At 35.1% G+C, this 25,600-nt stretch overlaps 1 protein-coding gene across 2 annotated transcripts in view; it reads right to left on the bottom strand.

The window, feature by feature from the left end:
- Positions 1-25,600, bottom strand: part of PKHD1 (PKHD1 ciliary IPT domain containing fibrocystin/polyductin) — a 770,507-nt gene that overhangs the window by 202,384 nt on the left and 542,523 nt on the right. For both annotated transcript variants that reach the window (XM_007484081.2, XM_016431130.2), the window contains exons 54-55: positions 16,882-16,995; positions 13,129-13,216 (exon numbers count right to left, since the gene is read on the bottom strand). In XM_007484081.2, the coding sequence (XP_007484143.2) occupies positions 13,129-13,216; positions 16,882-16,995 (202 nt within the window). The remainder of the gene's footprint in view (positions 1-13,128; positions 13,217-16,881; positions 16,996-25,600) is intronic.

Here is a 25,600-nt window from a genome sequence, read left to right on the forward strand (position 1 = left end):
ACCTATTCATGTCCCTTGCCCATTTATCAATTGGGGAATGGCTTGCTTTTTTGTATAATTTTGTACGATTTAAATCTTTATATATTTGAGTAATTAGAACTTTGTCAGAGGTTTTTATTATAAAGATTTTTTCTCAATTTTTTGCTTCCCATGTAATTTTGGTTTCATTAGTTTTGTTTATAAAAAACCTTTTTAGTAGAATGTAATCAAAATTAGTTTACATTTTGTAATTTTTTCTCTTTCTTGGTCTTAAAATCTTTCCTTTTCCAAAGATCTGACAAGTTTACTGTGTTCACCTAATTTAATTAGTTTCCTTCTTTATATTCAAGTCATTCATCTATTCTGAATTTATCTTGGGGTAGGGTGTGAGATGTTGATCTAAACCTAGTCTCTCCCATACTGTTTTCTAATTTTCCTAGCAGTTTTTTGACAAATAGTGGATTTTTGTCCCCAAAGCTGTGATCTTTGGGTTATCATAGACTGTCTTGCTGAGGTCTTTTACCCCAAGTCTATTCCACTGATCCTCCCTTCTGTCTCTTAGCTAGTACATATTATTTTGATGACCACTGATTTATAGTACAGTTTAAGATCAGGTACTGCTAGGTCTCCATCCTTCACATTTTTTTCATTATTTCCATTGACATTCTTGATCATTTGTTCTTCCAAATTAACTTTGTTATAAGTAGATCATCATATCATCTGCAAAGAGTGATAGCTTGGTCTCCTCTTTGCCTATTTTAATAACTTCAATTTCTTTTCATCTCTAATTGCTACTGCTAGTGTTTCTAGTACAATGTTAAATATTAGAGGTGCTAATGGGCATCCTTGTTTCACTCCTGATCTCATCATGTAGGCTTCTAATTTATCCATATTGCAGATGATGTTTGCTGGTGGTTTTAGATATATACTGTTTATTATTTTTAAGAAAGACCCTTCTATTCCTATACTTTCTAGTGTTTTCAATTGGAATTAGTGTTGTATTTTGTAAAACACTTTTTCTAGGTCTATTGAGATAAGCATGTGATTTTTGTTTGTTTGGTTGTTGATATGGTCAGTCATTTGGATGGTTTTCCTAATATTGAACCATCCTTATATTCCTGGTATAAAACCCACCTTATCATAATGAATAACCTTCTTGATTACTTGCTGGATTCTTTTTGCTAGTATTCTATTTAATATTTTTGCATCTATGTTCATTAAGGAGATTGGTCTGTAGTTTTCTTTCGCTGTTTTTGATCTGTCTGGCTTTGGAATCAGCACCATATTTGTATGATAAAAAGAGTTTGGTAGAACTCCTTTGTTTATTTTCTCAAGTAGTTTGTGTAGTAGTTGGTTTAGTTGTTCTTTGAATGTTTGATAGAATTCACTTGTGAATACATCTGGTCCTGGGAATTTTTTCTTAGGGATTTCCTTGATGGCTTGTTCAATTTCTTTTTCTGATATGAGATTATTTAAGCATTCTATTTCTTCTTCTATTAATATAGGCAATTTATATTTTTGTAAGTATTCATCTATATCACCTAGATTGCCATATTTATTGCCATATAATTGGGCAAAAAGGCTTTTAATGATTGCCTTAATTTCTTCATTCGAGGTGAGGTCTCCCTTTTCATCTTTGATACTGTTATTTTGGTTTTCTTTCCTTTTTAAATTAGATTAGGCAGTACTTTATTTTATTTGTTTGCATTCAAAGTACCAGCTTCTAGTCTTATTTATTAATTCAATAGTTCTTTTACTTTCAATTTTATCAATTTCTCCTTTAATTTTTAGGATTTCTAATTTAGTTCTTATTTTGGGACTTTAATTTGTTCTCTTTATAGATATTTGATTTGCATGTCCAATTGGTTGACCTCTGCCCTCCACAAATTGTTAATATATGAAGTATAAAGGATATAAATTTTCCCATTAATACTGCTTTGGCTGTATTCCATAGATTTTGATAGACTGTCTAAGCATTGTCACTCTCTTTAATGAAATTATTGATTGTTTCTATGATTTGTTTTATAAATAATTGATTTTTGGAGAATCATATTATTGCATTTTGAATTAATTTTTGTCTTGCCTCTCCATGTACCCTTACTAATTATCATTTTTACTGCATTATGATCTGAAAAGGTTGCATTTATTATTTCTGCTCTTTTGCACTTGTTTGCCATGTTTTTATTCCCTAGTACATGATCTATCTTTGTGAATTTATCATGTGTTGCTAAAACGGTGTATTTTTTTCTTGTGCCTATTTATTTTTCTCCACATATGTATTAATTCTAATTGTTTTCTAAGATTTCATCCACATCTCTTACCTCTTTCTTATTTATTTTTTGGTTAGACTTATCTAGGTCTGATAGAGGAAGTTTCAGGTCTCCCACTAGTATAGTTTTAGGATGTAATATAGAGAGTGATCTATGGATTCTTTCAATGTCTATTTTGCCCTTTTGTTGAAGAACATTGACCAGTTTTCTTCGATAATTTCTTATAGTATGATGGCAAGGTTTTTGTTTACTTCCAGGTTTTCATGTAGGTCTATGATTCTCAAATTGTCTCTCCCGGACCTTTTTTCCAACTCAACCATCTTCTCAGTGAGATATTTCATGTTACTTTCTATTTTGTCATTCTTTTGAGTTTGCTTTATTAATTCTCGCTGTCTTGTGAGATCATTAGCTTCTATTTGCCAAATTTTGGTCTTTAAAGACTGGTTTTCAGCTATGATCATTTGCTTTTCCTTTTCAGTTTTCTCTATCCTGCTTTTCATGACTTCCAGGTGTTTAATTCTGGTGTCCAATTTGCTTATCATTTAATTTTATTTCTGGACTTCTTTTTCTGAGTGTGATTTTATGTCTTTTAAAATGTTATTTTCTTTTTGAACCATTTCCTACTTTTCTTGCAAATTTCTTCTATCTTCTTAATTTGGTTCATCAGCTCAAGTTTAAGTGTCTCAAGAGCTTGTGACCAATTTTCATTTTTTTTTGAATGTTTGGATGTGTTTACTTGTTTGTTGTTCTCTACAGTCTGGATTTTTTCTCCATAAATATTATCCAGGGTCAATGCTTTTTTCTTGTTCTTTCTGGTGGTTGAAGATTGTATTTCTTGGGTGTTGCTGGCCATTCTTTTGTTGGTTTTTCCTTCCCTTCCTAGCCAGAAGTCTGAGTGAGGAGGGAAGTCTCTGTTTATCAAGTTATAGAGTGGTTTTTGCCCTGATGCTATTTTTTGAGTCTCTGTAGTTTCTGCTGTGTGCCACTCCTTTCTACTCTATCTCTGCACCCAATGACTGCATTCCTCAGCCTCCTGGGGTCCCAGGTCTTCCTGGTAAGTCTGTGGTGTTCTCAGCCAGCTCCCAATAACCTAGAGATTATCCCATTCTGACTCTGATTCTGGCAAGCTGACTCTGAGGCTGGTATCATAGGTGGAGTAGGGGAGGTTTGATCAGCTTACATTTTGGTGGGAGTTATTTCATCCCTTATAGTGTGGAAATGCCCAAATCAAGGTTGTGTCCTACAGTGGAGCCCCTTTGCTCTTCTGATTTTTTTTTGTCCTTTTTAGGCACTTTATATTGGTTGCTGTGGGGAGAGGAAAAAGCTTGCTTCTACATTGCAGCCATATTAACCCAGAAGTCCCTAATTCTCATTCTATTCAATTATGAACCTAGTCCAAATTCTGTCCTGGGAGAAAACTTTATCAATTTTGGGAATTAGGAGAAAAAATTATTACATTGTTTGAATCTATCCCTTTGTGCCTGGTAAATAGGACCTGCTGTTTAGAGACAGACCCTTAACCAAAGGCCTTTCTTATATTGAATAGAAACACAGTCAGAGGCCAAAACTAATTAAAGGGATTTTTTCCCTAATTGTATCTCAAGCAACTTATGTGTTTTATCTGAAAACTGGTCCCATATTGATCAATCAGTTATTGTTTCCATGTTCCTCTAATTGTTTATAGAGGGAGGGAGTAGTGTATTATAAGGGGTTGTTTAGTTATAGTTGAGGGGTTCAGTCTTTCACTATAGAGAAGGGAAAAGAGAGGAGAACTTCCCTTCTCACTGCGGGGTTCAGGGGAGACAGCTGATGTTTAGGGTTGGCCCAGAGAGAGGAGAGGGGGTTTGAAGATTTTCCCCCTTCTGCCTTACCTCCTTAACTAAAGCTGCTGTTAATTTTTTTTTTTGTGGTTGGACTTGAATATTTAATATGTGGTCACCAGGGATTTAATTTCTAAATCCCAAAATGAATTACTAAAATAAATGGAATTTACGGTATTTGATTTACAGTAGAGTGTAAAATATTAAGGAAGAGAGAAAGAGAGAAAACTCTGGCTTCCTCTGAGCCAGGTAGAAATTCTAAGACCCTTCTCAGGGAAAAGGAGTCTCAAGATGATGGGCCTTTCTTGGAGGTTCACAACTCCAGAAAGGACAAGGAACTAAGTCATCCTTTCACTCACCATGGTGACAGTCTAAAAGGAAAGCAGTCTGAGGTCTCCTGAATGAGTTCCTCCAGGGTCCAGATCCACAGCCAAGTGTCTTCACTCCAAGTCTGAATGTCTCTCTTCTAGTTTCTCCTCAAGTGTCTGTCTTCCAGTCTTTCCTCCAAGTGACTCTTCTTCACTCCAAGCTTGAGAGACTGATCCTCCAGTACAACTCTGAGTCAGAGTTCTTTGATCTATATCTATGGCCTTTGTGGTCCTCTATTTAAAGATCTTTTTCTCTTGTGTCACCTCTTCTAAATTTCATGTCTACCAATCACAGCAGACACCCTGGAGGGAGGTTCTCTTCTCTTCTCCCCTCTCTATACTGAAAGACTGAACCCCTCAATTACAACTAAACAACCCTTTATAATACACTACTCCATACCTCTGTAAACAATCAGAGGAACATGTAAATAATAACTGATTGATCTGTATGGGACCACCTACTAAATATTCAGGTCCAACCACAAAAAAAAATTAACAATTATTTGGTGACCATGAAGGAACTGCCCACTCTTTAGTTCACATCTTTTTTTTTTGGTTAGATTATAACTTTTTTGGTTAGCTCTCACCTTTTGTAGGTAGTTCGTACCTTTAGTAGTTAGTTTGCACCTTTTTGTAGTTCAAATGGGTAGATCTACTTTAAATACTGAGTTAAGGCTTTTGGGGATTAAAATCTAAAAATAGACTGGGGATTACAATTCAATCTTCCCAATAAAGGAAGAGCTAAGTACTTTCATTGTTACAATCAGGGAATTATAATTTAATCTTCACAATCAAGGAATACCTAAGTATCTTCATTGTTACAATCTGGGAGAGCTAAATCCAATCTTCACACTGCTCTCCCCAATTTTCACTTGTCCCTCTTGTTCCCTCTCCTCTATTAGAGACCAAAGGGTCTCTCCTTGATCTGTTCACTCACACTCAGCTTGGGGAAGAGATAACTTTTAATGTCAACTCAATCAGGTAGTACAAAAGGAATAATGGGCAGGGAAGAATGGGAAACAAACGTGGGAAAAAGGGGTACCTGTCTCTATCTAAACCCTTTTCCTCCCTCCTCGAGTTTGGGGGAACTCAGGGTTTGACAACCTGTGCCCCCTGAGAGGAAGTCAGGTTGACTAACCCTGAGTTTTGCCCCTTGGCCACAGTTCAGACTCAGGGCAACAGGAACTTAGGTAAAGTCTGCTCAGATTTCTCTTCAGAAAGTCCCTTGGATTGGGAAGTGTTGGGGAGAAGGATTTCCAGTCACCAGCAGGAAAAGTGGGTAACACTCAAGAGAAAATCTTTTCCCAACTTCTCTTTTCAGCTTCTCAAGACTGAGAGTCCAACTCCTCTACTAGCCAGAGTCTTCTCCTCCTCCAGATTCCAAACTCCTAGGGCCCCTCCCCCACTTATGTGATCAGTTTAATATACTCTTCACTCTAGCACTTTTATTATGTGCCAGCCTGTCACAGTAGGACACATCTTTTTTCTTAATTCAAGAAACCATACCTGTTTATTCTCCTCAATCTTTCATCCAATTGGTAATCAGATTGCCTAATATTGTATTATTTCCTTTTAATTAATTGCTTTTTCTATGATTAATAAAATCTCTTTCACTCTCTCCTCTGGGTCTAACCTTAAACTGAGGAAAAGGCTTGATCTGATTTGTTAAGCAATTGTCATACATTGCTCAGTACATTGATTTGTTCAGATGTTTCATCTTTTGATTATCAAAGCTCTGCCCTTTGGTCTCCTTTTTTTACATTTTTATCTATTTGTCTATCTACCCACTTGTTCATTCATCTGTTTGTTTTTGTTTTTGTTTTTGTTTTTGGTAGCCTCTGGGTGAAGAGAAACCTTAAATTGGAGTCAGGAAAATGTGAATAAAATCTTGTCTCAGATTATAGATATGTGAGCCTATAAGTCCCTTAAGATATGTAAGATATGTAAGTCCCTTAACTTCTCTCAGATTCACTTTCCTTATCTTTAAAATGGGCATAACAGTAGCACCTATTTGACAAATTTATTTTTAGAATGATGATATAATACAAAAAAGCACTTTGTAAACTTTAAAAATTCTATTTAAATCCTAGCTCTTATTGCCAAGATTACTTCAATAGTCTACTTATTGGTTTCCCTGCCTTGCTTCTCTCCCTATTCCATCCAAACATTACTCAATTGTAAAATTGATCTTCCTAATGAAATGATCTAACCATATCATCCTCTAATCCAGTGGTTCTCAACCTCTCAGTTTGCAGCAATGAGAATACATAATGCATATCAGGTATTTACATTCCAAACCATAACTGTAGCAAAATTATAGTTTTGAAGTAGCCGCCAAAATAATTTTTTGGTTTGGGGTCACTGCAACATGATGAACTATATTGTGGGGTCACAGCATTAGAAAGGTTGAGAATCACTGCTCTAATCAATAAACTGCAATGGCTCCCTATTGCCTCCAGGATCAAATATGAAATCCTTTATGAAGGCATTTAAGATGCTTCATTACCTACTACCTTAAACAATGGTAATCCTCAGACAACATGGGGAGTTTAGGGTTTAGTTTTGGTAGCTTCATTTTAGGAAGAATGGTGACAAATCGAACTGCAGTCAGAGGAAAGTAACTAAGATGGTAAGGGTACTAGAAATCATGGCAAATGGAAAGTTGAAAAGAAAAACTATTTTGTAGATTGAAGCATTTGTCTTCAGGTATTTGAATAAATGTTGTCTCAATTGATCGCTGAGATTCACTCAAGTTCTAGATAGATTTCATAAGTATGTACTATATCTCCTGTATACAGATGAGGAAACTGAGGTTCAAAGAGATGAAAAGTCATAAAGGCAGTAAATAGTAGTCCTGGGAATCCAGCCCAGGAGTTTTAACTCATTGAGTCTTAATTCTGAGTGTGAATTCATTGCTCTTCCCATCAAACCACTGAAATGAAAGCGAGATTGATAGAGGTTATATGATTTGTTCAAAATTACACCTCTGGCTGTGGACTAACTACTGGATTAGTAAAAAGTCGGGCATGCCAAATCTTGTTTTGGCCATTTGCTAGCCATATGTCCTTTGGCAAATTACATAGCTTCTTTAGCACTCAGCTTCCTCATCTATAAAAAGAAGAGAGTGCAATTAATAGCCTCTAAGATCCATTTCAGCTCTAAATCTCTGATTTATGATAAATATTATAGAAATGAGGGAAGCACTTGTCCTCCACTATAAATTTGCCTATAACATTCCTTTTTCCTAGTATACTCTCTCTTCTTTTCAATTCTTCAAGTCCTACATTCAGTGATGCTCTTTATAGCTAAGAAACAGCTGTTCATAGAGTCGTTGTTCTCAAATCCTCCTTCAGCACTTAGAGGTGGAGTGGAAGAAAGAGGGAATTCCTCTCCTTGTGCAATAAGATACTGGACATCCCCTTGGCCATACTTTTGCCTTCTTAATTAAGCTATGATACTGAAATATATGTCTTGAACAGACATTTGTTCTTTGTAAGCAACACCTTAAGGAGTTCATAAAGATAACTTGATTAGAACTTTTGAGGAAGAAGGAGAAGCACTAAGAATGAGAAGCAATCAGAAAAGTAACAAGCATTTACTAAACACCTACTATGTGTAGGGCACAGTGTTAAACACAAAAGAAATGTAGATAAAGTAAGGCCCCTGCCTTCACAAAGCTATTAATTTCAAAGGCAGTAGGAAGAAAAAAACCCATGCACATATATTAAAGATACAAAGTAAAATGTGTTGTGTGCAAAGAGCATTGAATTTGGAGTCATAGGACCTAAGATTAAATCTTGTCTCTATTACCACTTCCTGCATGATTTGAAGTGAATTGCTTCAATTCCCTAATTCTCAGTTTCCTTAGCTTTAAATGAATTCGACAAATTAGATGTGAATGAAGTAGATGAACTCCAAAGTCCCTTTCACTATAATACTATTATACAAAAGGTAGGAAGTCCAGGTTAAGGGTCATGAACAATTTGAGGAGAAATGTTAATCATTCCTTGGAGATCAAGCTGCCCATCAAAAGGTATTTTTGAGATACCTCCTATTAGCCAGACACTGTGCTAGGCACTGGGGATACAAAGACAAAAATTAACCAGTTCTTATCACCATGGAGGTTAAATTCTATAGGCCAAAATCAAAAGGACCCAATTCATTCTTATTTTCACCTATTCACATAGGCTAGGCACACTTTCCTCCCTACTGTATTGCTGATCTTGCCCCACTCCTAATATACAGATTTACCCTAGAATATAATCTGAACTCACTGGGGATCCTTTTCTGAAGACTTCCAATGTACCTCCAAGCATCTAAGGATGGACACCTGAACCACTTTTCTGCTGAGAAATCCTCTGCTTTTACCCAGTCACTCATACCACATACTCCTGTTCTTCACACAATCAAATCTTTGCCTATAATTTGTCACAAATAGCTAGGGATCAGCTTCTAGTTCCATCTGATAGATCACTAGGCACTTCAAGAGCAAATATGAGATCTCTCTTGTGTGCTGTAAGGATGATATTAGAAAATAAGTATTGTTTTATTAGTTTAGGGATAAGAAATATAGTGGCTGGTTTGAGAAAAGAATTGGAGTTTGAAGCAGAGCTGAGAGAGCATGTTAATTTTAGATGTGACAGTTATAACCATTTTTCTGTGTCAATTACTCTCTCTGGCAGTTGGGAGTTGGTCTCTGGCAGTTGGCAGACACACACACACTCAGAGACTCTCTCTCAGGGCTGGAGGAGGTAACATCTTTGCCTCTCTCTCTGTCTGAGGGAAAGATCTGAAGGAGCTCAGTGTTTTCCTTTCCCAACTTGGGAAACACTATTGTCTATCTATTGCAGTTTATATAGATTGATTAAACTCTGAGAAGACCAAAGAGAAACCTGGTCTTTGGTTTGGACTCTGAGACTACTAAGACTCAGAGTTCTAACTTGATTCTTATTAAGACTCAACCAGCTAGCCTTTGTTATTTTATAATTTGAAGGCAAAGTTAAGATTTATAAGGATAATAGCAATGAATTTTATTTAGATAGTATAAATTTGGGTTAGTCAGATCAGGGAGGAGTAGTGCAGCCTGCGAAACACAGGAGAAGAGGTTCCTTGCAGAACTTGGGAGTTCTTTTGGGTGGATTTAGAATCCCTTAGAATTAGAAATCCTTTATTTATCCTTATTTATTTCAATAAATACTTTGTTTTTATAATGAGTCTCTTTAGCGTCCTTGTGCCTGTCCTTGAAGGGAATTTCACATTTAAGCTTAACTTCATCACTGAAGATACTTTTGATTACCTCTATCAAAAGTATACAAAGAGTTTTTGAACAGTTTTTCTATCTATATTTTGTGGAGCTCATCATTATTTTTTAAAAATATTTTTACACTGCTTACTAATAACTATATTTCAAATCACATATACTCACATTTTCACATATGTCTTTTCGCCAGGTAGACTTTCAAGGATCCCCAGATCCTTGAAACCCAGAAAAATAATGTTTTTCCTCTTGGTATCCCTATTGTTTGCCTATAATCTATGGGACCCCACATATAGTAGATAATTAATAAATGTAAACCATCATCATTATTATAAATGTTTCTTGAGAAATGGATGAATGTATAGATGCCCTACAATACTTACTCCCATATTATAATACCCATGTCACCTGGTTCTATTCTCACTCCCCCAATTTCTACTCCAGTCATTGTGAATCTTGAAATTTCTCAGACTTGTGAATGTTAAAAAATTCCCCATTGGGGAATTTTCCATTGGGACAATTCCCTATTGGGACCATTCCCCATTTGGAAAGTGAGAACTCTACTTAGATCAGTAATGTGAAGACCTCTACTCCACCCATACTTAAGACTGCTTTAGGGGAGAAAACTCCTTGCTGAACAAGGAAAAATACTTAAACCCATACTTAAGCCATGCCTATTTTTAGAATTAATACAAAGGGGTGCTAAGTACCTATAAAGGTCAGGCAACTTGTGAACTTACAAGGAGCAAAGAGGTGAAAACTTACTCAGAGATTCTAGTCTATTCTGGTGTAAATTACTCAAAAGTTCACACCTTCTTAGGTGTGAACTAAGAATGGGCTGTCCTTTGAAAAACGTCTACTGTGATTGGTAGATGTAAGAATTTAGGGGAGGTGACAAAGGAGAAAATGCCCTTTAAAAGGAGACGAAAAGCTCTCTCTAAGAAGAGTCAGCTGGGAAAGGCTGCCTTGAAGGGTCTCTCTGGAGACTCTCTCGGGGACATTTCAGATGGAGGATTGAGCTGGTGAAGGCAGCTGAGATGGAGCTGGCCTGGTGTCACTAGAATCCTTGCTTGGACAGATCTTGTGGTGAGTGATTAAGGACTGACTGATCTTTTCTCTTAGGGCTTAGGCCTGGGTTGGCCAGGGCTGCCCTGGGCTGGCCTATCCGTTTCTCACTATTTCCCTTTTTCTCTCTTTCTCTCCTTTTCTTTAATTCCTCATTTGTATTAATTAAAACTCTCTATAAAACCCAGTTGACTTGGGTATATTAATAATTGGGAATATTTTCCTGGTGACCACCTTATATATTGATTTAAAAACAAGACACTGTAGTGAAAACATATTTTCTGCAATCACAATTTACTCATCCACTCTTATATCTACTACAATTTAAGTCTTCCACATTTTAATCACTACAATTTATGACACCCAACTATTTTAATCACTACAGTTTATGGCATATCCTATTTTAACTATTACATCATTTCAAAGAATACTGGTTTAATGATTGTTCCAATCCTTGATGCATGCAGTATCTCTGATTAATGTTAATGATCATCATACAGGAAAGAAAAGAGACCTCAATTGTTCTGAATATTAAAAAAAAACAACAGAAAGATGAAGAGTTGTTTGTGACCATAATTGTAACCAAAAATGAGAACCAGATGGGAAAAGAGGAAAATATGAATAATCACTGTGGAACTCTCCTGAAAGATAACTTTTAAAAAGGATAAACAAAATATCAGCACATTTTCCATTCTCCTGCCATTAATACATTACACAGCTAAAGGAAAGTAAATCCCAAAACTATAAAGGAGAATAATTGTATACTTCCTAAATCACCTCTAAATATCTTTTAAAACCATGTATGAGACACACATATATAAACACAAACAATTTAAACTGTCGTGTTAACTGAACTAAAATTCTGCTAAAGCTAAATGATAAAGGCTACATATGACTCCAGGCTTTAGGCTATTCTAGGCTTGGGATATTTTTTTTATCCTAAGAAAAGATGGTTATAGAATGAGTGACTTGTGACTTTACAAAAGCCTTGGTATTTTTCTTTTATAACCAATCATTTGCCAATATCATTACTGAAAGTCCAGAAAAATGAACAGATTAATACTCACCTACAATGTTAAAAGTACTGTGCTAAATGCTGAGGAAAATATTTTAAATAAGACACAGTCCCTGACCACATATATTTATGGTCTCAGATTGTAATAGAGTATATTAATCATTTCAGTGTTCAATCATAGGGTCCATGAGCTTTATATTGTAGTATATAATTGATACCCTTTGTAATTCTACATATTTTATGCCACTTAAAATATTATTCTGGTGGTCATTTTGGTAGCACATAAACTAAAAAGGTCTATAGTCTTCTTTCTGTTGTCGCTCAGGCATTTTAAATTGTGTATGACTCTTTTTTACTTCATTTGGGATTTTCTTGGCAAAGATACCTGAGTGGTTTGGCAGGTCCTTCTCCAGCTCATTTTACAGATGGAGAAATCAAGGTGAACAGGGTTAAGTGAGTTGCCCAGGATCACATTACTGGCAAAAATCTAAAGTCAGAGTTGAACTAAGGAAGATGAGTAGGACTCCAGGACCAGTACTCTATCTACTGCACTACCTAACTGTACTCCATAGGCTTTATCAGACTGCCAAAAGAAGCCTTGATTCAAGCCTTCTAAAAGACAGCTAGGAGGCACAGTGAGTAGGGAATTGGGTCTGGAGTCAGGAAGAACCCATGTTCAAATCATGTTACCCTAAGACAAGTGGTTCTTCATTTGCCATGGTTTTCTCATCTGTAAAATGAGGATAATAATATCACCTACCTATCAGAGTTGTAGTGAGGATCAAAATTAGATAATAATTGCAAAGCACTTAATACAGTGTCTCACATATTAATATTTATATTATATTATGCAACATATAATAGTGATATTATAAATGAATATATTATTATTAATATCATTATTATTAAAGCATGGTTTCTATGAAAAAATAAATTTAGCATAAATCTTTCATTTAAACAAGTTTTTGTTTTTTGGTTGGTTCTCTTTGTTTTCATGGGGTTAGCTATTTGTTTTTCTTGGCAAATTGCCCTGTGCTTGGTCAGGTACTAGACACTTGAGGTGATACACATACCTACATCCCTACACACACACACACACACACAAGTACTCACATAGACCCTTCCCTCTGGCACATTTCCATTTTTTACTCTGAACTGGTAAGATTTTATTGCATAACTGAAATGCATGTCTCTAAAGGAATTCCTCCAAACTCTAAATTACTTATCTTCCAAAAATAAATGTTTCTGAAGGTGATTCATTTAATAATTAACTTTGCATTGAAATAACACTTTAAGGTGAAGCAATGTAAATATCAAGCACACATACTGGCCCAAACTAACTTTGACCCCTCACCTCTCATTTCCTGATGCAATGTCAGCTCCAAGATGTGTCCAGGCTTTCCTGGGGTATGCACTGTGAAGCTGCACCTTTCCATAAACCCCTGGAGCAAGTAGAAGACATGGACAGGAAATTAATAAGCATAGCAAGAGAAGATCAGTGAAGAGGTTAGATTCCAAAAAAAGAATAATGATAAAAAGTTACATTACAGATGTTGAAAAGTTTACATTTAATCTGATAGGAGCAATGTAGATACTCTAAATATCTTTACATTGTCCCAAGTGCCCTCAAGTGGCAATGATATTGATCATCTGTGGGCTTTGTAAGGAAAGTAAAATGTTATGTAATGTAAGGATGATACAAAGCTTAGAATTAAATCTATTGTCAATCAATAAATATTTATTAAGCACCTACCTTATGCCAGACATTGTATTAAAATCTGTGGATATAAAAAGAGGCCCAAGACAGTCCCTGCTCTAATGGAGTTTATATTATAATGGCAAAGCCAATGTTCAAATAAATAGAAGCAAAGCAAGTTGAATAGAAAATAAATAGTATATCATTAACAGAAGGAAGGTACTGGAATTAAGAGAGGTTGCCTACCAGTAAAAGCTGAGGGTTTAGTTGGGGCTTAAAGAAAGTCAGAGAGGTCAGTATAATCTGCAGAGAAAGCTATCGCCATATTTGAAGAATTGTCTATTAGAATATCTCTGAAAGAGCTGTTCTTAATTTGTTGTTTTGGTATTTTATGTTATTCAGTATGCATGAAGTGTGGTCAGGGTCAATAAAGAGTGCAAATTGTTTCCCAAGGGAGAGGGATTTAGGGCCATTGGCTTTGTTTCCGGTAATTCATGTCAATCTTTTGTCCTGTTACATTTACCAAAGAATATATCTTTAGGTCCTGGGTTTAAAAATATAATTCTAGTCAGACCAAAGGGTTAAAATCTTAACAGAGATTTGCTTGATGAAGTCCAGCTATATTCCTTCAGGTCTTTCTATCCACACATGAAGTGCCAAGCTCCATTTTTAAACATAAAATTCCCAATTCTCCAGGACCCACAATTCTCAACAAATGAGTTTCCCAAGATAAAGAAGACCCCCCCAAAGTTATTTGTGTAATTAACCCACTTTCTGCCTCCTACAACATCTGGAATGATACAGATACTTAAAAATGTTTAGTAATTAGGAAGTATAGCAAAACCTCAATGAATTAGAACCTAAATGAATGGGATTCTAAATGACAGAAATTTTTTCTTCACTGTGATTTATGAGAAAAGGTCAATTTTAAGAGCTCACAATGTTTTTGGAGGGTTAGGAAAAGAGTTAAAAGAGCAATGAAAAAAGGGAAATGAAGAGAAGACAGGGAAAAGGGAAAGAGAAATTAGAAAGGATTTAAAATGAGCAGAGGAAGAAAGGAGAAGAAAGTGAAGAGAGTAAGGGAGATTATGAAAAGAACAGAAGAAAGAAAAGGACAGGTGAGAAAAGGAATGAAAAGTAGACAGGTGAGGTGGAGAGAGAAGAGGATAACAGAGGAAAGGAGAAGAGAAAAATAGAGAAAAGGAGGAAGAAAGGACTTCCCAGTTATAGCCTGGGTTATTAATTTTTTTTTAATCTCTTACCTTTTCTATGTCTATAGACTTTAAAAAAGGAGAATGGTCTTCATGATGCAAGAAAATGGCTTTTGGCAAGCAAAATAGAGAAAAGGTTGATGCTTAATTCTTAACTAGTCAGACATTTCAAATTAATCAATTAATGCACTATTTCTTTGAACATTATTATTAATGAATATTAAGAGAAGTTAAATCTATCATTTATGTTGCAATTTTACTTGCTTCATGGCGGATAATTATGGATCAGCATGAAAGGGGGAAAAACCCTACTCTTTATTTGTTCACTTCATTCTAGTACCACAAAGATTTGATAGAAACTCAATTGTGAGATCCTTAAGGGTATATATTATCATCTTTCTGTCCTTACAATACCTGGCACTGATCCTCAAACATATTAGGTGCTCAATAAGTATTCACTGAAGATTAGGAGGTTGATGATAACAATAACTGAATAAATTCATACCACCAACCCAATAAATATAATTGTTTCTACTCTTTTTCATGAACTGACCCCCAGAGAGGCTTAACTGAGCATCTAGGATGTACTAGATGGTGCTCAAAACCTTTATACAGAGTATGGCCCTTGATTGGAGAGAGTGGAGAGTGGACATTGAATAGTTCCCTAAGATCAGCCATTTAAGGAGGGGACCAAAGTGGAAACTTTATCACTTCCCATCTGATTGTAGGACTTTTATCATTCTCCTACTCAGGGTACTAACTCTCCCTTCCCTCTTCCAAATCACTAGCTTTTTGCTTCATTTTATGCATTTTCTCCCCTGTAATAGAATCTTATATTCTTGAAGGAAAGGAGTGGTTTTTGTCTTTTTTTTAAATTCATAGTGCCTGCCATGTAGTGGGTGCTTAGAAAATGATTATTGACTTATTGGCTGATACTTAAGATATATTCTTTTAAATTATATAATTTTAAAAGAATCTGTAAGAAAAGAACCTTAAAATAGTATACCTATATTAGTTATATTTTAATTAAATATGGAACTTATGTGAGATCAGAAAACATCAGAATTGCCCAAGTGGTAGAGGGAGGGAAAAAAGAAGGAGGAAAGGAAGAGAGACAAACAGAGAGGGGGGGGGGAGAAATGATATAGAAATAGATGAAAGATAGATACATACATTGACAGGTGAATAGATGGATTATGTGGCATCATCAGTTGTGAATAGGTAGAAAACAAATTTTAACATTTTCTAGAACCAATAAGAAGTAATTATCTAATGCTTAATGGTGTTAAGAGCCCTTAGAGGGACCCTGAGAAATGAGAAAGTGACACTTTCACAACCTTTACTATCCAATATAGAATGACCTAACTCAATAAAATGTCAGATCCTAGGAAAACAGATAACAAGCTTATAATTGCTATTATTTAAAACTTAGTTATTTGTAGGACACAATATATGTGCCTAAGAAGACAATATAGATTTTGTTCTCTTCTGACACTCTTTTTTTCAACCCTTACCTTCTTTCTTTGAATCAATACTAAATATTGGTTCCGAGGCAGAAGAGCAGTAAGAGCTAAGCAATTAGGGTTAGGTGAATCCCCAGGGTCACAGGGTTAGGAAGAACCTGAGGTCATATTTGAACCCAGGATATCCCATCTCCAAGTCTGGCTCTCTATCCACTACCCATTAGCTACCCTTCTATAACACTCTTTTCAGTGGGATCCATCATTGGAACATCAGCAAATGTAAAGACTGACTTCCAAACCTATTTCACAGTGATTTTGATCAATTAGAAAGATTTCATAACTAATAAAATCTACCCAAAATTATCTGATAAGTCCATGTAAGAGTAGATTCACATAAAGCCTCCTTCCTACTTCTAAATAAAACAAGTATGTATGTATAGCATGTATATATTTAATTTGATTTTAATCCAAAAGCTTGATTGCAGTGTAACTACTTCTACCAATGAAAATCAGTGCTATATTAATAAACTTAAAGAGTTGTGTGGAACACTGAGAAACTTAGTGACTTGCTCACTGGGTCACATAATTAGTATGTGTCAGAGGCAGCACTTGAAGCCATGACATTTTGATTCAAAGCTAGATCTGTATTCAAGTGTACCATGATATCTTTCTATATTTTATTTACTTAATTTAAAACAAAACAAATATATAAAATATAAATAAACATATATTCCTACCAAAAGTTCCTGGAGCAATATTAATTCCATCCAAACGGTCACAATAGTCTCCCTCAGAGGCTCGAAGCTGAATCAAGAGTTTCTGCCCTTTATGTAAGGGCTCAGGAAAAGTACCTATTTAATAGGAAAAGTTTTCCAGTAACTTCATTTGAAGATTAAGGATTATGTTAGAATTTCAAGAAGGCAAAGATAAGTGAATTATATTAGACTATGTAGATGAATTACAGATAATATGCCTCTAAATTATATACATATGCACACAGATACCCATACAATGAATGAGTTAATTATTACTATTTAGATCTGCTCATTCAAGTAAGCTTGACAGGAATATTTACTAAATAACATTTTAATTTACTTGTATGTGAGTGTGTATGTGTGTATACAAGATTTATATGAAGAATTAACATTTTTTTCCAACACTGACAGCAAGAATAAGGCCAAGGAGAGTTATTTCTCTGTGGAAATTTTTGCCTCTCCTTTTTATCTGGTGGTATAGCCATGGTTACACCAAACTAATGTATCCCATAAGGTAGTGATGGAGGATAAGAAAGAGGTACACTAAAGGTAGAGGGAGAAATGAAGCCAACATACATATTGGATTACAAACACATACAAAAAAGTTGAGAAATGAAAAATAAATTTAGAATAATTATAGATTTATATTTATATTGACTATGTTTTCCATTTTATATTTGTAAGCAAATATATATAATTTTTATATTTGCAAGCATATATATTAATATTTACATATAGAATATTATATATTGACCCTCATTTAAAAGAAAAATATATACTGCACTTTACACATATTATCTAAATTGCAATTTAAATATTCTGCCATAATTTGAGCAGTGATCAGATTCTTCTGTCTCATACTGAAAAAATAGAATAATAAAGATATAGAGGAACATAGAGATTATCTTGTCTCTTTTCCCCAAATGTATTTTAATTGACATCTTTTGATTTTACATTGCCTACATTTCCAGTATATCTTTGTTCCTCCTGGAGTGCCACTTCATATAAGAGAATGTTGCAAACGAGCCCTCTTATAATAGTGCTTCCAAATCCATTGGAAATCTTGAGAGCTTTCTAGTATATATGAGCTGACATTGCAATGAGTCCATTCATTATATGTAAAGAAAGTACAATAACAAAATTATTGCCTACCAACTGCTACTAAATGAAATTAAATAGTAAACTCTACAAACCTCATTTGTAAATATTTCAATCCCATTACATGTTTCAGAGAGCATTCATACCTTTATGGATCATTCTTCAAAGGCATAGCTTGGTCAAGTAGACCAGTATTTTAATCACCACATTTCAAATATGGAGGAGAGACAGAGTCAGAGACATTAAGCGAATCTGCCTAAGGTCACACAGCAAGTCAAGAAGAGATCAAGGATTAGAACTCACAGCCTATGAATTTCCAGTATGTGGCTTAACCCACTAAGCTATGCTGCCCCTCTGTGTAGGTAATAGAATTTATGCTATCAGCAGAACCACTAATGTGTTCTCTCAGCCAATATGAAGATGTTGCTAGAGCAGAAAGAAGGGGAACAGAGAGGAGGGGGGACGTTAAAGCAAAGGCGTGTGGTGTAGCCCTTATCTTGTGGTGATAAGTCTGTACAGTAAGCTGTATTCCAACTGTGATTTCATTTATTTCACGGAGGGTAGTTTACAGTCTTGGAAAAAAATGGCCTAGCATTAAACAGATACCAGGGAGGAAAAAGTAGGACAGTTTTTGCCCTAGAGAAATGTATGCAGAGTCCAGCAAAAAAAGAGTTCAGCGTTCCTCTAAAATTAGAGATTAAATCAATTATGCAACACAAAACTGCAGCAGATGTGGTGGATTTTTTTTAACGTCTGTGCAAAATTAGCCAGCTTGCCATGATCTTCCAGTATCTGAAATGACCAGAGTTTTTATTTGGTTGGTCTCATTGGTCCAAGAAGTAGAAAGATAGTGGAATAGAGAGAGAAGAGGTAGCCTATATGAGAAATCCTAGAAAAGAGTCCTTTCAACTTTAAAATCAAGTGATTTTTGGGGGGTAGGTAAAAGAATGTAGAAAGAAAACTCTGAAGGGCAGCTCTCTCCCTTTATTCCCAGATTGAGCAAAAACAATGACAAAAGCAAGAAGGCATTCTCTCCAGCATGCACTACAACCATAATTTGGAGCAATCAACTACAAAGCAGAAGGCTCTTTCTACAGAATGTGGACAATCCTTGGTTTTTATTTTCCTACTCAACCACCCATGACAGAGAGACTTTTGAGAATAAAGATACATTTATATAAGGGCAGTTAGGTGGCACAATGAATAGAGTACTTGGCCTTTAGTCAGGAAGCTTTATCATCCTGATGTCAAATTCAGCTTCAGGCACTTTTTTTTTTTACCCTGGGCAAGTCATTTAATCCCATTTGCCTCAGTTTCCTCATCTGCCAAAGGAGCTGGAGAAAGGAATGGCAAACTGCTCCAGTACCTTTTCCAAGAAAACTCCAAATGAAGTCAAGAAGAGTCAGATACAATGGAAAGAACTAAACAACATAAAATAAATTAATATACTTATAATGAACTTCTTTACTGGAAAAAGATGTACTTTGCAGATACTTTCTAAATTGTAATTTAAACTAAGTTGCAATTTAAATATACTGGTACAATTAGTAGTAATCAGAATCTTTTATCCCAAAATGGGGACATCAGAATAATCAAGGAAGAAAGGATGTTGGAGATTATCTAGTTTCTCCCCTTCCAGAAAGTCATTCTTACAGCAGAATGAAAAGATTAAAAAAGAAAAAAAGATTAGCACACTAAGTGATATATCAACTAAGTCTTATGTATGTAGTATTCCATACCCCTAGCTGTTTACCTCTATTAAAAAAGAGGGAGGAATGAATTCTCATGTCCTCTTTGGAGTGAAGTTTGGTCATTATAATTTCACAGTATCTAGTTGCAATTTTTTAACAGTTTAGTCATTTTTCAGTCATGTTCAACTCTTTATGACCTCATTAGGGGTTTTCTTAACAAAGATACTAGAGTTGTTTGGCATTTCCTTCTCCAGCTCAATCTTCAGATGAGGAAACTAAGGCTCAAAGAGGTTAATTTCTTTCTAATGGATTAAGTAATTGGAACCTCTGTCTTCTGGTGAACAATAAATGTTTGATGAATTGTCTCAATATAAGTACTGCTTAATTGATTTGTATCTTTTTAAAGCTCTGAAACTAGTTTGTTCCTTGGTAAAGTAGATTCCAGCTGCTTATTTGTAAGTAGGTTAGATTTCTTATATGGCTCCTAATATTCAGATATAATATAATATAATGGGGAAAGAGATAGAAAACTGGGTCTGTAAGTACTCAGGAAAAGCTCCTGGCCTCAGTCATTTATTAGCTCTATGACCTTAACCTCTGTTTCCCTCAGTTTCTTCATCTGTAAAATGGAAATAATAATAGTATCTATATCCCAGGACTGCTGTAAGGCAGTATAAGTATAAGATAATTATACACATAATAATTTCTATATAAATGCTATTGCTATTAGATACAACCCATATATTAAAAATTTTAGTCAGCCCTAGTCTTCTTCTGTATAGTATGGGGCTGTGACCCATATTTGAAGTCTATACAAATTGCCTACCTAAATTGCCTACCTAAAATTCCATGGTTCTCCACCTATCTCACAGAGAATTTTCACTTCTCTGAATTACATTTATTGTCAATGCTACAAAATTAATAAATTAAATGTTTTCTAATCGCACTTGTTTTTATGCTTCATAGACTTCATAAGTCTGTAAGCTTTTTGAGGAAAGAAAATATTGATTCATACCATTTGACCTCCCATAGCACCCAATACTATGCTTTATTTGGGATGGAATGGAGGTTTGTGTGATGGGACAGGATGCCTCCAGATCTATGAATTTAGTAGCACTTGGAATTCCTAGTGTTGAACTTTCCTCTACTAATGATGATACATGGCTCATCTTTAATATATAGTCATAGAAGGTTGCCCAGGATACCCAGAGTCTCATTGACATATTCCTGATCGCCCTGCTTATATGTGAACTCAAAACTTCATGCTTTTAAGAAAAACCCTGTAATTATATGTATATGTGACCCTTGGTCAGAAGTCTCCCTTCTCTCTTCCCCATTTACAACTCAATGGTTTAGGGGATTGTGGACAAAGTATAGGAGATGAAAATCTATGCAAAAAACAACACAACAACCTTAAAGAAATGATTGTGCTGAGAATTGTGGCAAACACCTGGAATCTCTGATCTTAGGAGGCTGGAAGGAAGGAAGGAAGGAGGGAGGTAGGGAAGGAGAGAGGGAAGGAAAGAAGGAAGGGAGAAAAGAAGGAAAAATGGGAGGGAAGGAGGGAGGGAGAGAGGGAGGGAGGGAGGGAGGGAGGGAAGGAAGGAAGGAAGGAAGGAAGGAAGGAAGGAAGGAAGGAAGGAAGGAAGGAAGGAAGGAAGGAAGGAAGGAAGGAAGGAAGGAAGGAAGGAAGGAAGGAAGGAAGGAAGGAAGGAAGGAAAGGAAGGAAAGAAGGAAAGGAAGGAAAGAAGGAAGGAAAGAAGGAAGGGAATGAAGGAGGAAAAATCAATGGATTTCACCATCTCTCTAAAGATATAGATTATACTGGAAAGAAATTAAAGAGATGAAAATTTCCCCTTTTAATATAAACAAGGCAATAGCCTAAACACCTCAGTTATTTTTTAACTAAAGCAAAGCTACCTCTAGTTTTCTCCAGAATTTGTTAGTTTTCAAAACCTATGATAAATTTCTTAAACAGATTTATGAGGTAGAATAACCTTTTTTTTTTTAAAGAGTAAAATTTTAAAATAACCAAAAGTTATCTAATGCAATGTTTGGTAAATGAAGTAGTCAATGCCTCAAATATCACACTGCTAGACATATGCTCTAAGGAGATCAAAAAAGAGAATGAAAGTTCCCATATATACCAAAATGCTCATAGCAGTACTTTTTGTAAACACAAAGAATGTAAAACAAATAAGATGCCCATTGCCAGGAAAATAAAAAAAAAATAAATTGTGCTGTGTGTATATATATATATATAATATATATATATTATATATATATAGTGCCATCAGAAGCAATGAATATGAACTATGTAGAGGAGCATGGGAAGGCTTATGTGAACTGATTCAATGTGAAATAAGACGAGTCAGGAAAGCAACATTTTCAATCACTATGGCAATATAAGTAGAAAGAAAAACAAAAAGTTATTCCACAAAGTGGACATTATATAATATAATGATCAAGCTTGTACTGAAATAAAAAGAGTATATACTTCCATCCCTTCCTGGCAGTTTTGAGACATAAATATAGAACACTGAAAAGGCTTGTTTTGCTGAATTAATTTTTTTCTTCCCCTTCTATTTTTTAAAAATACCTAGGTAAGAAATATAGGATTATATTTGAGAATTAGTAATATAAAAACAAAATATATCAATAAAATGAAAATATTAAGACTATGAAAATAAAGTAAATTCATATGTGGCTTCTAAATTAGTTTTGGAGACAATTCCAAAAGATGAGTTTCAAAAAGTATCCTAAGTAATAGTAACACTATTGGAATAATTAGATAGTCTATAAAGTTAAAAGCATTAAATATTCTTTGATCCACGTATGCATGACTATTATCACAGTTTTGATAATGCCCTAGAAGCCAGAACTATCCTAGAAATAGGAAGCTGGCCTTCTGGGATAAGGAAGTCCAAATGTCAATCTAGAGAAATAGATGGAAAAATCATACTCCACCCAAAAAAGAACCTGAAATAACACACCAGTAAAAATTCTTAAGAAAATACACCAGGATAGAAAGGAATGAATCAAAGGGGAATAAGAACTTCAAAGTCATTGAGTCATTATTATTTCTAGGAAGATAAAGAAAGTATCCACCAAACTATGACTGGCTGAGGAGGGAATCAGTCTTTGGAGGCCACATTCAGGAAGCCAGAGAAGATAAAACATTTTTAAAAGTTCACAATTATTAGGGCCTTGTGGATAGAAGATGGCTCTAAGTTCTTAGCTGTCTAGCATGTCATCTATGGCAAAGAATCTTTAAAGGCCAAATAAGAAAAGTCCAGCCTCAAGCTACATTCTCTTCACCACCACTGTCCAGCTCACCTCTACCACAAACGGAGGTTTTAAACTTGTAGAAATTCAAAACTAGAAGAACTCTTAGAGGTCATCTGATCTAGTCAATACCTGAACAAAACTCCACAATTTAACTTATCTAAAAAAGTGTTCTTTCCTCCTTTGCTTGCAATTCTCAAGTGAGAAAGACTTACTATGTCCTAATTTAATGTATTGGACTTTGAGTATCTCTTGTTAGGGATGGTTTCTTCATGTCACTTTACTTCTCTGTAACTCCTAATTGCTCCTAGTTCTGTCCTCTGAGGTCAAAGGGGAAAACATAGTAACCTTAATAATACCTTTGTGGATATTTTCAATGTCGTCTAACACAAGCCCTACTCTTGTAGCTTTGGGCCATATACAAATTTCAACCCATTTTTCTTCCAAAAAGCATCTTTATACTTGAAAATAGTAATCATTTGCTCCCTATGTCTTTTATTTACAAGGATATGTCTTTAACTAATATACAAAATTCCTTTTAACTAATCTGCATACAGCATGATTTCACTGCCTTGTTTATCTTTATCTGGACATTCTCTAGTTTGTATATATACATATTCATATATATATACATATATTACAAAAGGAATACTGTCCAGTCTTTTATTAATATTTTCTAGATTTTTACCAGGAATATAAATAAACCTCTCTGACCTATAGTTTATAGGCTCTACAGTCATTTCTTCTTGGAAACTAAAGGCATTTATTTACCTACTTTTCTCCAACTCTATGACTTTTCTTCAGTCATTATCATTTTTATTTTTAAAATAATTACCTCTATACATTAAAAAGTAGTTCCTTATACACAGACCACAAAAAAGTATTCACTACTAAGTTATGAATCTTATTTCAAAGTATGAAATAAACTTTACACCTTACTTTCACTGTTGTCTTGCTTGACTTCCTTCAGGACATGCTACTTCCAGACAGATAGCCCAGTAAGCTGCAAGCTGCACATTTCTCTTGTCCTCTGTGCTTGGGGACCCAAAAGCTCATTTGCCCACAGTGAAGCTCACTTTGCTGGTAGTTTCTTGCTGGCTGGTATTTTAGGCATTAGCAAGCAAGCAGGATTCATCTTGGGTCTTGGGTGATTTCAGGGTTCTAAAGTCCCTAGGAATCCCCTGGGATACCATAGAGGGTTCTAAAGCTACAGCACTCTGAAATAAGGTATACCTGGCTCAAAAAGAAAGAGAGTAGATATTTGAAGTATATTGACTCAGACAATCCAGGGCTCACTATTCCACTTAAAAGCATAGCAGGAGAAGAAGCCAGGACCTGGAACATATCTTCATTTGGGGTGGAAGAATATATTTACTGTAGTTTTCCAATGGGCCCTTGGATACTATTTGGTCCAAGTTTTTGCTGGAGGAGATTATGAGGAAATGGACATCTCTCTCAAGGGACTCATATTGGTTAGAAGTTTTCACTATGGCTTTTCAAAGATCATTCATTGAGAATAGCTCTGGAATTACATACCACCAGTTCTTCAAGATCCTGGTATGTGCCACCAGAGAGGAGATGTTAAAAGACTTATGAGCTTATTTATTACCATGCTGAATTTACTTTGACTAGGAATCTGAGAGCTCAGAACACCATTAACTTCAGACAAGACAGAGCCAGCTTATTCAAAAGAAGGATCTCGAAAGAAGGCCATATTTAATTGTTATATTGATGGGGGAGGGGGGAAGATGGATAGAAACATTCTGGTCTACCTAATTACCTGAATCTTTGCACTGAAGAATAAAATTCGTTTTTAAGGCTCTTATATTTTTAATCTCTCTCTTTGATTTTTAGTTTAAATCTTTATTTTCCTGTCATGAAAAATATTAAGGTATACAGAAAGCATGTGGTACCAAAGAAGTCCAAGGATTGATGAAGAGTAAATAAGGAACAATAAAAGAGATTAAAAGAAGGAGATACCAGTGAAAGACAGGAGCACTGAGTATGAAGTCTAAACAGGACAAATAGTATAAGAACATCCACAATATAAAGACATGAGTTTTGGCCTTATAGAGAGTGAAAGAATTGAGATATCAGAGGTTTGATAGTTCTTATGAATATTGAGATAATGGAGATATCTAGAAAGATAGTAGTGGGGGAAGGAAGAGGAAGAAAGCAAGCTAGGAGCACCCGACATCCAAAAAAGAAACTGAAATGATTCCTGGGTGGGTAGAAGGAAATAGCAAAAACTGAGAAAGGATAAGGCATGGGCTTTGAATGATAACAAGAAGGAAGAAGTCCTTTTTACTAATTAAATATCTTGACATAAAATCCAGAATTAACTTGCTTTATAAGTAAACTTTAAATCTATATTACATGACATTATCATAGGATTCCAACACAATCAGGCCTTAGTTTTTCAGGGTTCTAAGCCTATTATCCCCAAAGCACAAGATTTTCTGTCTTTCTTTTATTTGTATCTTATAGGTTAATTTGAATCAGAAGGCAAGGGCTAAATATAAACCCACTTTATACACAGTTTAGAATGTCATTAGTATTCAATTAAAGGTAAATGACAATAGTATCCAAAGAAGGTATCAGATCCTTCTTCTCCCTAATGAGTATTC

This window comes from Monodelphis domestica, chromosome 2 (assembly GCF_027887165.1).
Source record: "Monodelphis domestica isolate mMonDom1 chromosome 2, mMonDom1.pri, whole genome shotgun sequence".
NCBI classification, from domain to species: Eukaryota; Metazoa; Chordata; class Mammalia; order Didelphimorphia; family Didelphidae; genus Monodelphis; species Monodelphis domestica.